We start from the raw sequence: 12799 nt of genomic DNA, 5'->3' as shown, positions 1-12799 counted from the left end.
TGACTAACGCACGCCCAGGAATGCTTCTGAGAGGCCTGTGTGAGGCCCACGCTGGGATCTAAGGTCCACCTGGAGCCTCCTCATCCTGTCTACAAAGTCCCTTCTTGCTCCTCCCACGCTCGAGCTGGGGTTTCTGCCTCAGATCCACAAGGAAGGCAAGTGCTTTTTCTCTTCCCCACCTGCTGGGCTCCTTGTCTGGGCGGACAGGGGCTGGGATCCCAGAGCCAGGTCAGCTCAGCTGCGAGGGTCCATCCCTTCTCCCCGGCACTGGGGCCCTGGCCCACACCGTCCTTGCAGACAGCTCCATGTCCACAGGGGCCACGTTGCTATGGTGACTCCACTACCCACACAGTGTCCAGGGAGACAGCACGGGGTATAGCTGGAGCTGCTCTCAAGACTGGCAGAAACCAGCAGTGACAGGCTGGGAAGATTCTGGAAAGGGTCAGAGGGAGTGGGGGATGGGAACTAAGAGAAACCGCGTCTCTAGCAGTAGCACTGTGTGTGTGTGTGAATGTGTGTGCACTCACTTCACACACGTACCCACCCTTGTCTGAGCAGAGGTGTAGCCCCTAGAGAGGCCTAATCTTGTGACTGCCATAGGTTTCTGCCTGAGGTGGTGTTCATGGTTTCTCACTGTGTTAGGCTGCTACATTGAAATCGAAAAGGGAGAAAAAAGCAGCATTTATATGGCAGCAGAGCAGACAGAACTGTGACTTTGGCTGCACCATGTCTGAACCGGGCCTCATGGTCTACCTTGTCCCCTGTTCTTTACAGAACCCAGTGTGGGACACCAGGAAATTACACTGTGGCGAGGATGCAAGGTGACAAGCTGTGATGCCTGTCCCTCCTCCTACATCCCTCCATGTAGCACTCTCCCTGAGTTCCAGGCGGCTTGTCTGAATCGTCTTGTTTAACCCACACTGTAATCCTGCAGAGGGAAAACTGTTACGCTCATTTTACAGATGAGAAAACTGAGGTTAAGTCACTTGCTGCAGTCAGGAGCCAGTTAGTGGAGGAGGTGGCAGTCGAATGCAGGCTGTTGTTGGAAGATCCGTGATCACTATAACATATGGGCCTACTTCTCCTTGCAGCTCCCTGGTTGGTGGGAGTTTGCGGGGAGCAGCCTTCTAGGTCCGAAGAACAGAATCCACGGCACCAAGTGAAATTCAGGAGCTGCCCACCCTGGAATAGCAGGTGGAATACAATCCAAATTGTACCCACCGGGGACTGGTACTTAGGCCCTAAATTCAAGGGCTTTCACTTCCTCTTCCTGGGCAATATTGAGAATTAGTAAATAAATGGCCCCAGCCCTAACCCATGTACACATCTGTGCTGACCCAATTCAATCCAGGGTAGATAATCTATGCCTTTTCCCCACAGTCATGCGTGTGGACTCCCCTTTACAGAGCTTCTAAGACAGCCTTGACTGCAAATAAATTAATTCTCAGAGGTGGCGAGAACTGGGCCCTAGCATCTTTTCGGGCCCTCATCTTCAGAGCCGATGCTGATTTGTAAAGCGCTTTATGATTTATTCATACCAGCCTTCCCCGGCTTCCCAGGACAACCTTCCCCTCACACAAATGAGCCAGAATAGAATGTCAGGCTTCATTAAAAGAAAAGCCCTGGGTGTGGGGGATGTCCCTGTTTTTGCTCCCCAACCCGTGGTTGTCGAATTCAGGTCAAACTTGAGAAAGCACCCGTGCTTTCATAGCCTTTGGCTTGTGAACAAGGCGAGATGTCAGGAACTTCTTTCTGGGAAGGAGAGAGTTTCTGAAGGCTGGGCAGCCCTTGATATCTGCTGCAGGAGTCTCTGTAGTGAAGACTGAAACTCAGGCCTGCTGGAGGCATTCCCAGGTGGCCAATAGCAAGTGACGAGGAGATGGGCAGAGTGGCCCCCGGGAGGGACTGGGGCCGTGGCAGAATGAGGGTAGGATTTTGCTCCACTGGTTCTCAGCTGGGGGAGCAAGGCAAGCCCCTCGCCTCTCAGGGATGCCACTGAGAAAATGGAGTTGCCAAACTTGTCCCCAGTATCTTTTTTTTTTTTCTTCTTTTTTTCTTTTTTTGAGACGGAGTCTTGCTCTGTCGCCCAGGCTGGAGTGCAGTGGTGCAATCTCAACTCACTGCAACCTCTGCCTCCTGGGTTCAAACGATTTTCCTGCTTTAGCCTCCCGAGTAGCTGGGACTACAGGCATGCACTACCATGTCCAGTGAATTTTTGTATTTTTAAGTAGAGACGGGGTTTGCCACGTTGGCCAGATTGGTCTTGAACCCCTGGCCTCAGGTGATCTACCCGCCTCAGCCTCCCAAAGAGCTAGGATTATAGGCATGAGCCACTGCACCCAGCCCCAGTACCATTTCCATTACTGTAATCATCATAGTGTCCTAAAACTTGGGGAGGAAGCCTAAGCACAGATGGAAGAGAGAAATCCTCACTTTCCTCATTCAACCTCATCAGGGTCCCTCAGGAGCAACCTTTTATTCAGGCTTCACTACTGCCCAGGAAAGCTGACCATAAATAAATTGTATGCTCATGAAATTGTTAGGCACCTCAGGGCGTAAAAGTCATGCTGATGTAGGAATATCAGAGACTCAGTGGTCTTCACACTTCCACTAAAACTAGCAAGACTTCCATGTGCTTTGGTCATCATTCTCATGCCAGAAGGCCACACTCTTTTTTTTTTTTTTTGAGATGGAGTTTTGCTCTTGTGGCCCAGGCTGGAGTGCCATGGCATGATCTCGGCTCACTGCAACCCCTGCCTCCTGGGTTCAAGCGATTCTCCTGCCTCAGCTTCCCGAGTAGCCGGGATTACAGGCATGCGCCACCCCACCTGGCTAATTTTGTATTTTTAGTACAGACAAAGTTTCTCCATGTTGGTCAGGTTGGTCTTGAACTCCTGGCCTTGGGTAGTCTGCCTGCCTTGGCCTCCCAAAGTGCTGGGATTATAGGCATGAACCACTGCACCTGGCCCCAGAAGGCCGTATTCTTTAGAGAACAACCCCACTGAACCATACCCACAAGGACTTTTGAGCATCTCAGCTTCTTTGTAAGCTGACTCCAGGCACAGTGAAGCCAGGGACTTGCATCTTTTGTATTCACTTTCTTCACTCCCAGAAGGGCAGAATAATGGGAATTATGGGAAGGCCACACTCTTTTGGTCTTTTGGTGGGAATGAGCCAGTTCCAGGCTTGGAGTGAAAAACTCTTGAGTGGGAAGAATGAACCAAGTGACCCTGGAGCACTGGGGTTTGATGGCCATGGAGGTCCCTCCAGGAAAGGAGAGGGGCCTGAGCACACCAGTGACCTCACTACCCCCTCAGTTACTGGGGACTCGACCACGCACTTCTCAAGGCACTGCCCAACTGAGGATAAAGTAAGTGTATCTGTAGACCTCTCCCTGGCTAGACAGCTCATGCTCACACTGAAGTTACTGGTGATAGGAACGATTTCTTGATGGTGTGTAACAGTCAGTCCAGTCTAATCATTTGCAGAAATCCGGGGAGCAAAATCCCCTAGACTGTAAGATCTCAGGGGGCTTCCCTCCATGTGCTGTGCCAGAGCAGAGGGACTGGCCCAGATCCAGTCCTCAAAGTCTGGGGTGTGAGTGGGGACTTGCAGCACATTTAAGGAGTCCTTCACGTAAGCGTCCCTCACTGCTAGCCTTCAGCCCTTATCATCCAGCAGTGGCCACACCGAGGCTTGTGAGCAACAAATGCAGCCTAAAGAAGGCTGCTTTGCCAAAAAGGGCCCACAGCGCTCTCAATGTCTTGAAAGAAAACAGTACCAACAAAGGAGTGGCTTTTGGATTAATCCACTCAGCACCAATCTTTTGACCATGCCCTCCAGCTCTGGTCTTCCAGGCAGGGGACTGGATGAATTACTGCATCTGGGACTAGAGACCCAACTGGTTAGCCCCATTTGGACAGATCTTAGTCAGTGTCCAGAAATAAATCCCAACTGGTTACTTTATTCTTAAAAAGTAAGTTCATGATATTTTCAACTGAGAGTTAGTTCCATACAACTATTAAGTGATTGCTAATACATAACCCCCTTTAAAAAAATTACTAGGGAGGCTGAGGCAGGCCGATCACCTGAGGTCGGGAGTTTGAGACCAGCCTGATTAACATGGAGAAACCCCGTCTCTATTTAAAATACAAAATTAACCAGGCATGGTGGTGGATGCCAGTAATCTCAGCTACTTGGGAGGCTGAGGCAGGAGAATCCTTTGAACCCAGGAGGCAGAAGTTGCAGTGAGCCCAGATCATACCATTGCACTCCAGGAGCCTGGGCGACAAGAGCGAAACTCCGTCTCAAAACAAAAAACAAAAAACAAAAAAAAAAAACCCTAAAAGGCATTTCTTTGGGCATTAACATTTTTAACATGTTAATTAACTTTAAAAATAATCTTTCTAAAATATAGTAAATAAATTACACTGCTTTGTACTTCATTAAATATATATATATATCTCACAGGGATGATACAGCCCCCTTGGGGGCAACTGTTGGTTCTTGAATGTGAAGAAACATTACTCTTGTTAATGTATAAACCATATATATATATATATATATATATATATAAAGTACACAAACAGATATACATTATATTTCTGGTATTAAACTTTCATAAGAGGAATCATTAGGAAAAAATGTCTAAAAATGCTCCTTAGGGGAAGAATAAGGAAAAAACCATTCAAGAAAACACCACTTAAATAGAAAATAACAATTATAGCTTTTACCATATAACTCAAAGTCAGACATACAAAGATCTATCGTCATATTCTTTGATGGTTTTTGAGGTAGAGGAGAGGATCTGTTCCTTCTTAAACGATCCTGACCCTGACTCTCACCCTTGGTGCTGATGCTTTCCTGGATGATAACTTTTTTCCCTCCTTTTCTGTGTTACTCTATCATTTCTCAGTGGGCTCTCTTCTAACGGTGGCCTGGTAAGTCCATTATCTTTTTTTTGAGACAGGGTCTTTCTCTGTTTCCCAGGCTGGATCACAGTGACGCGATCACAACTCACTGCAACCTTGATCTTTGGGCTCAAGCAATCCTCCCTCCTCAGCCTCCTGAGAAGATGGGACTACAGGTGTACACCAGCATGCCTGGCTAATTTTTTTGTATTTTTTGTAGAGACAAGGTTTCACCATGTTGCCCAGGCTGAAAGTCCATTATCTTAACTTTACAGGCAGTACTTATACCCAATTCTGGCCTGACAGCAACACCATTCTTCCCTGTTGAGTTGAAGAACTACTAAATGGGTTGTTTCCTGCCTGTTCATGTATTTTCACGTATTTCTGGGTTTGCATCTGTGTTTTTGATGACTGAGGTCACCAAGGAAACTTTCTATCATATGCCACTGGCTTATGCAGAATGACTTACGGTGCAAAGTGTTTCAAAAGTCTTTTCAGAGACAAAGGATCCATCCAGGCCAAAGAGAAATATGGACGCATAAGAGAGCATCCCTCCAAGGATGATAAGGTTGTTCATGTATGGACTCGACATCTTTATCAGCCTGACAAGAGAAAGAGACAATAGATTTAACACAACTGTTAATTTAGTTATTCCTTCAACAAGTATTTTCCAAATGCCTGCTAGATATATATTGTTGCTCAGGCTAGAGGGGAGAGAGAGAAACGGAAAGGTGCCACGGGGCCCCAGGGGACACATCAGCAGGAAGGCCCAAATTTCTAGTCAGATTTTCCCCAGCACACGGGTGCTCACCCTGGAACCTTCCCCTTACAGAGAAATAACGAAAAGCTCTGTTTCCTCTACCCCTCTCCCCACCTACTGTCTGTCCTTCACTAAAAGGCCTCGGACAACGATACATTTCTGATTGTTGATTTCCCTGCCTCCTTTGTCAAGTTCACCCATTACTTCCCCAGGGACAGCCTGTCACATCAGCTTCTTCATCCATTAATTTTCAGTTTAAACAAAAGCATTAAGTCGACAGGTTTTTTTTTTTTTGACTGGGGCTGAGAGCTCCTGTCATATCTAGAGAACGTGACATGTAACTTCAGCCACGTTCCCCATAGTGAGGAGAAAGTCCCACACCACACTCCCCAGCCTGGAGTGAACTGTGTCAGGGAGGCCTAACTGTGAGTCTGAGGGCTGCTTGGGAAAGCTCACACTGTTCCGTGCACAAAGACAGCCACACACGTGGGCAGGACTACCTCTCCAGTCAGCGGGTGACACAGGTAGACACCAGAGTCCCCATCCCACCCACTACCCTTGTCTTCACTAGGCTGCGGTGGGGAGCAGGGAACATTCTTTATACTTCCAGACTCTGCATCTTTCTCTGTCATTTCCTCCTGGAACCCCGTGGTGACCCCCAGCTGCCCAGCAAGCCAGGGTCATCGGTGGGCTGGTAGGTACCTGGCTACCCCAGCACAATCAGCTTAGAAGGGCTTCAGGTTTCAGGCGCCCTGTGGTTGAGGGGCTCTTCTGCAGACTGTAATTACGACCAATTGTTCCCCAACACTTTCCTTTGCATTCTGCAATTCTGTTAACCCTTCACATTTTAAACATGCAGTATGTCAAAGGGAGAGGGAAATAAGAAGCCTGCTGCTCTTCCTCTGTGGACGGCACGCTGGCTTTCAAGTTGGGAGCATGGGGTCCAGGGCTTAGACTTGGCCACTCCGTAAAAGTGACACCTTGCCAAGTCACTTAGCCTGGCTGAATTTCCTCACCTGTATTAAGATAACTGATCCTGTTAACTAGGACACACGTGAAGCTGAGATGACGCTAGGTCCCTGGAGGTCCTTTTGTAAACCATCAACTACTTAGGTGCCTCCATTCTTATTACTACAGCAGTCAGGGGAGGGGAGAGCTGGGGGTTGGGGCAGGCTTCCCAGAGGAGGTGGGCCTTATAGGACAAATTTAGGAAGAGAGAAGTAGGGGGAGGGATTGGGAACCATAGCAATATTTATTTTCTGTCTTTCTGCAGATTTTAAAATAGCCAAGCCAGTTAAAAAACAAAACAAAACAAAACAAAAACTTCACCTGGATGCCAGCCTCTTTGAAAGAGTCATGATAACTTTCCCCTAGGAGGCCAAGGCGGGTAGTTAGAGAATTCAATGAGTTTAGTCTTATGATGGGGCAACTTGCTGTCCTGATGGGACTTCTTGAGGCATCTGGGGTGTCAATCTAACTTTGAGAGCTGACTATGTGCCCAGGCCTGTGCCAAGTGCTAAGAGGTATGCTCAGCATTTAAGGTTTTTATGGAGTGGGCAAATGTTGCCTCACTTTTTTTGTGTGGCAGTAGATGTGCTATTTGTTGTAAGTAAAATAAAATAACAGGAGATGAAAACTCTTTTCTGTTTTTCAGGAAATAGGTTTGACCTAAGCAATTGCTATCAAAAAAAGCCAAACAACAACAAAATAACCCTGGACACAGTAGCTCATGCCTCTAATTCCAGCAACTTGGGAGGCTGAGGAAGGAGGATCGCTTGAGGCCAGGAGTTTGAGAAAAACCTAGGCAGCATAGTGAGACTGTGACTCTTAAAAATAAATAAAATTAATTAATTAATTAATTAATTAATTAAAAAACCAAGCACATACACACAAAAGTCTAGAGCCTCCAAATTCCTTCTTTGCAAGCAGGGAGAAATTTTAAAATCTCATAAACCAATAAAACTGTTTTCTTCAGAATCAGGCTTACTCCTGACAGCCCAGGAGTTCATGTAGTGTAGCTTCTGGGCACCATGTCAGAGCCACGGAACCATGTAGGTGGTCACGGTGGCTGTCCCCATGATGGCCCACGCTCTGCACCCCTGCTCATTCCACCAAAAGGCTTGGGGCTGGGTTAAGGGATTTGCTATGGACACCAAAGAAGCAAAACACACTGGGTGAAAACCACCGCCTGGAGTGGCGGCCAGTTCTACCCACGACTGACCAGAATAACTCAGTCAGCTTCTCTCCTCTGGAGAATTAAGGGCATGTGGTGGGGAAAAGAAATTAAGACAAGAAACCAGGGAGACACTCTGCCATGAGTGGACAGCAGCACTCCATCCCTGAACTTCAGGGCTCTTCTCTGTGACATGAGGAGTTATCTGGAGGGCCATACGGGATGATGGAAGGGAGGGCTTCCTGGCCATAATGAACTGTACCAAAGGAAATTCATTTCACTGGACTTTGTGACCTCCTTCAGCGGTGATTCCCAGCGATGCTAGGGGATAGGGGCAAAGAAGTTTGGGAAATTCTGTCTTCTCTCTCTCCTCCTGGATCTCCACAAAGTACAGGAGTACATCCAAAGCTCTGAGAAGGCCCATGGATTTGGACCCTTCGATTTTATTTAACTTCCTCAAACTTCTTTGACTACACTCCTGTGCAACTACCAGCAGCCCTGCCTCTGTGTGTGTGTTCGCATGCGCCTACTCATACACATGTAACACCTACAACATCCCAGCAACTGAGTAACGCTTTGGGAAACTCTGCCCTGCAGACTTCTGTGGCCCTGGGGAATCTGTCATGTGGCACTCCTATACTGTGTCCACAGGCTTGTCAATTCAGAAAGTGGTATCACGGAGGAGGACCAGTGTGGCTTACTTCTGATTCCGGTTCTTGATGTTGAAGAAGAGAAAAGCACTGGCCATGATCATCCCGAGGATGGTGAGGGCAGAGAGGATGCTGTAGAGAGGTAGGGAGATCTTCCGCAGCTGCTCCAGGATGATGGTCTTGTCTTTTGGTGGTTCGGATCCTAGAGGATCAAGAGAAGACATCAGTGAGACCCAGTGCAAGTAATTCCACGAGAACACCTTTGCCTTAGTGTCCCGGACATCCAGCCAGGCCCTGTGCACAAACTCCACACAAGGCACATCTATCTACTGCGTGAGGCAGATCCGGCGGTTGGCCAGTCTGCCCAACAGGGAGCCTGAGCCAGGACTTATTTCTTTCTCTAAATAGAATCAATAAAGGATTTGTGATGCATTTAATAGCCATTAGAAGACTAGAATTTGATTTGGTCTAATTACACTGTTGAAAAACTATCACCATTTATTCCCCAAGGTAACGACGGCCTGGAAGCACAGGGCTGGGTGATGTGAGTGGGCACCACCGGGTGCCTTTGGGGATGAAGAACTTGGCTTTGGCCTCAAGATCTCTGCTCCTACACATACACAATAAATGATCCCTCCTCAACAGGATGGACACCTTGCCTGTTGGTTCCATGGTGACACATATGTGTTTTGGCTGTGGAATTTCTGCTTGAATATCATTGTGTTTTAAAAGCTCTATCTGGCTTTCTGTTTCCATAAGACTCTGAGTAACTGTGGGAGACAGAAGCTACTTTCCTCTCCCTGTTGTGCCAGAACTGGCCTGGAACTGTGGGATTCCATTTCTCTATGTGACTGCAGAGGTGCGCTGCTCATTCTTCAAAAGCACCAGGAACTTGGGGGAACCCTGAGGGTTTCAGAGCAAATCCATCTTTCAGTCTGTTTTAGTTTTAGCAGGCACAGACTGGTTTGGGATGAGGGATTCAGGGACTCCCCCAGCTTCCTGCAAATCCCTCTTTCTTAGCTGCTATTTTAGGTCAGGTTTCTGCTGTGGAATTGTGAAACTTCAGGGCTTTTCTCTCCAGTAGGGGTATGTGGAATCAGCCAGATGTTACGAAGTAGCCAAGCCTGGGAATCTGGGAGCCCCATCAGGGTCCCAGGTATGCCTCTCTTCTTGGGAGACAAGCAGGAAAGGGGCAGATGTGGCAGCAGGGAGTGAGAACTCCCCGGACCATCTGTGTTTAAAACACTGCTAGCAAGTTCAAATGTGTTTAGAAATATTCAATGGCTTTGGCTGAACGCGGTGTCTCATGCCTGTAATCCCAGCACTTTGGGAGGCCAAGGCGGGTGGATCACTTGAGGTCAGGAGTTCAAGACCAGCCTGGCCAACATGAGAAAACCCCGTCTCTACCAAAAATACAAAAATAGCTGGGTGTGCTGGTACACACCTGTAGTCCCAGCTACTCGGGAGGCTGAGGCAGGAAAATCACTTGAACCCAGGAGATAGAGGCTGCAGTGAGCCAAGATTATGCCACTGTACTCCAGCCTAAGTGACAGAGTAAGATTCCAGCTCACAAAAAAAAAAAAAAAAAAAAAGAGAGAGAGAGAGAGAGAGAGAAAGAGAGAGAGAGAGAGCGAGAAACATTTGGTGGATTAAGAGTTTGAACCATCTAAGAAATTTAGGGAAGTTGCCAGGTTTGAAAACAGTGAGGAACCTGCTGGCGTGGTTAATGTGAAGCCTTAAGCAATTCCATGTAAAGTAACATTTATAAGAAAAGTGGCATCAAGGGCCAAATTCTGGGCTAAAGCAGACACAAGGAGATGGAGGTAAAATCATTTCTTGCTTCCAGAAGTGAAAGTTCACCATCTGGAAGCTTCTTCCCCCTCTGTCCATCATCCTTCCCCAAACACCTGACTCAGGTGCCTTCTGGCTACCAAATGCAAGAACAGTCCTGGGGTGTCTGTGAGTTCCTGGCTGGAAACAAGCCCCCCTCTGGACACTGATAAAGAAACTGAGGTTTGGTTCACAGGTGATATGATCACTACTGGGTTTGGGGCCCATTGTGTAGAAACAACTCCAGAAAATTGACAACAGACAAGAGAAAGTTGTCTCCTTCTTACTCCTTCTTCTCTTCTTGCAAAATGATGGCTCTACAAGGGGTATCTTAAGACTTTGTGGACACCAAATGCTTGGTTTACCATGAGTATCAGTAACAGCAGAAGTCCTGAGTTTTCCTTCTTGCTTTTCATCTGGTCCATTCATTCATTATTCATCCATTCATTACCATTCACTCATTCATTCATCATTAATAATGATTAATCACAATGAATAATCAACTCCCATCTGTCAGGCTGGGACTGAGCACCAATGATACAAAGATGAAAAATACACTGTCCCTGTCTTCAGGGAACTTACACACTAGCCATAGGAAAAAAGAGAAAAGTACTAATAAGCAATCCTATTTATTGAATGCCTATGACAGTCTAAGCAAGATATAGAGATTTTCCCACTTGATCCACCCAACAGCCTCATGCGTAGTTAAGATTATTCCCATTTGACAGAGGGGGCAATGATTTTCTAGGTGTTACGTGGCTCTTACAGCTAGTAAGCAGCAGGATTTGAACTCAGATCTGCCTAACCCTGAAGCTTGTGCTCTAACCACTACACAAACTGCTGCCAGTGACGCTGGGGTCCAGGCGATGTGATAACATCAGATAGGACACCTGAGCAGGGAGCAGAGTGCAGTCCTGCCTGACGGAGTCAGGAAATGCTACAGAAAGGAGGTGACAAAGGAGCTGAGTCTCGAAGGATGAGTAGAGTAGTTGGCTGTTGGCCAGGAAGATGAGAAGGAAAGGGCACCCTGGGCAGAAGGCACAGCATGAGCCAAGGCCCAGTGGTGTTTCAGGACAGTTGAGGAACTGTAAGTAGTTTAGTTGGGGGGATCTGAGAAAGAAGACAGAGAAGGGAGGAAGGGTCCTTTTATGGAAGACTTGGGGCCACAGCTCAGAGTGAGGTCCCCTCTCTCTGAGCAGTGGGGACGTGCGAGGCTCTGAGCAGAGGTGGCTTCTTAAGCCTGCCATGACAGCAAGGGCACTTTGACTGCTGAGGGCAGAATGGACTTGAGGAGGGAAGGCTAGCAGAGCGGTGAGAAGCCTCACTGGGGGCTGGTACAGGGGTCTGAGTGAGAGCGGAACTCAGGCCAGGTGTGGATAGAAGGCCTGGGCTCTGCCCTGAACTGCCTGGCCTCTGTGTTCAGAGGCTGATTATTCATGGTCTGGGTAGTGGGGAAGGTTGGAGAAGCAGGGAGTAGGCCTGGCACAGCTGCTTCCTGTGTTCTCTCTGCCTGGGGACAGAGCCTGGGGCTGAAAGGCAGGGCCCGGGCATCACCAATGAAGACCTGGTACCCTCTGACTGTTGTTTAGCAATTGTCCTGGCTACTGGTCCCTGCCCCACCAAATTCGTGTTTTTCCTGTCTGTTGTGTTTTGTGTCTTTTATTTATTTAGTGCTTCAATCTTTTTCCAATTTGCAAACCCAGAGTCCTTGTTCAGTAAACCCTGATCTCCCCAGTCCAAGAGCAGACAGGCCGATCTTGGGGACCAGGGCTCTGGTGGTTAGAACAGGCTGTGTGAATTTGGGGAGTCACCCTTGAGGTAATATGTGACGATATGTCTGGCGACAGCTCCCTCAGTTGGGATAGGGAGGCTCACCTGAGTGTGGAGACCACTCTGGTTCTCAGAGGCTGACTGGAGTTTTGCTTTGCAATTTTCTCAAGGCTGAATCCCTCAGGTCCAGTGGAAATATGACAGAGTGGAACATGACAGAGTTCCAGTGGAACATGACAGAGTCTAATCAAAGGGTTTGTGGAAGAGCCTTCTCTGATGCCCTTGCTTTCAAGAAGGAAAGTAAAAGCTCCTGGCACAGAAAGCCAATTTCTGCTGACCCAGTGGAATCAAAGTAACAATACCAGGGTGCTATGGATGTGGCAGCTTTCTCTATTGCTATTCAGTGACTAGACTGTTTGCCCATCCATCGTCCATCCACTGTCCATCTGCCTACTCATCCACTTACCCTCCTACCCATCTATCTATCCGCTTACCCATGCATCCAACCATCCACTTGATCAATTCATCCAGCCATCTACCCAGCCATCTGTCTACCCATTTACCTGTCCATCTATCCACTCACCCACCCACCCACCCACCGACCAATGCATCTATCCATCCATCTGCCCATTCACACACCCATCCCTGCATCCACCCTACCATCCATCCATCCATCCATCCATCCATCCATCCATCCATCCATCCA

At 47.9% G+C, this 12799-nt stretch overlaps 1 protein-coding gene across 1 annotated transcript in view; it reads right to left on the bottom strand.

Moving 5' to 3' along the window:
* The window catches only part of GABBR2 (gamma-aminobutyric acid type B receptor subunit 2), a 422876-nt gene that overhangs the window by 93359 nt on the left and 316718 nt on the right, over positions 1-12799 (bottom strand). The window contains exons 10-11 of the mRNA XM_023202917.2: positions 8545-8695; positions 5380-5512 (exon numbers count right to left, since the gene is read on the bottom strand). Of these exons, the coding sequence (XP_023058685.1) occupies positions 5380-5512; positions 8545-8695 (284 nt within the window). The remainder of the gene's footprint in view (positions 1-5379; positions 5513-8544; positions 8696-12799) is intronic.

This window comes from Piliocolobus tephrosceles, chromosome 14, assembly GCF_002776525.5.
Source record: "Piliocolobus tephrosceles isolate RC106 chromosome 14, ASM277652v3, whole genome shotgun sequence".
NCBI lineage: Eukaryota > Metazoa > Chordata > Mammalia > Primates > Cercopithecidae > Piliocolobus > Piliocolobus tephrosceles.
This window is presented reverse-complemented; position numbering and strand designations above follow the sequence as displayed.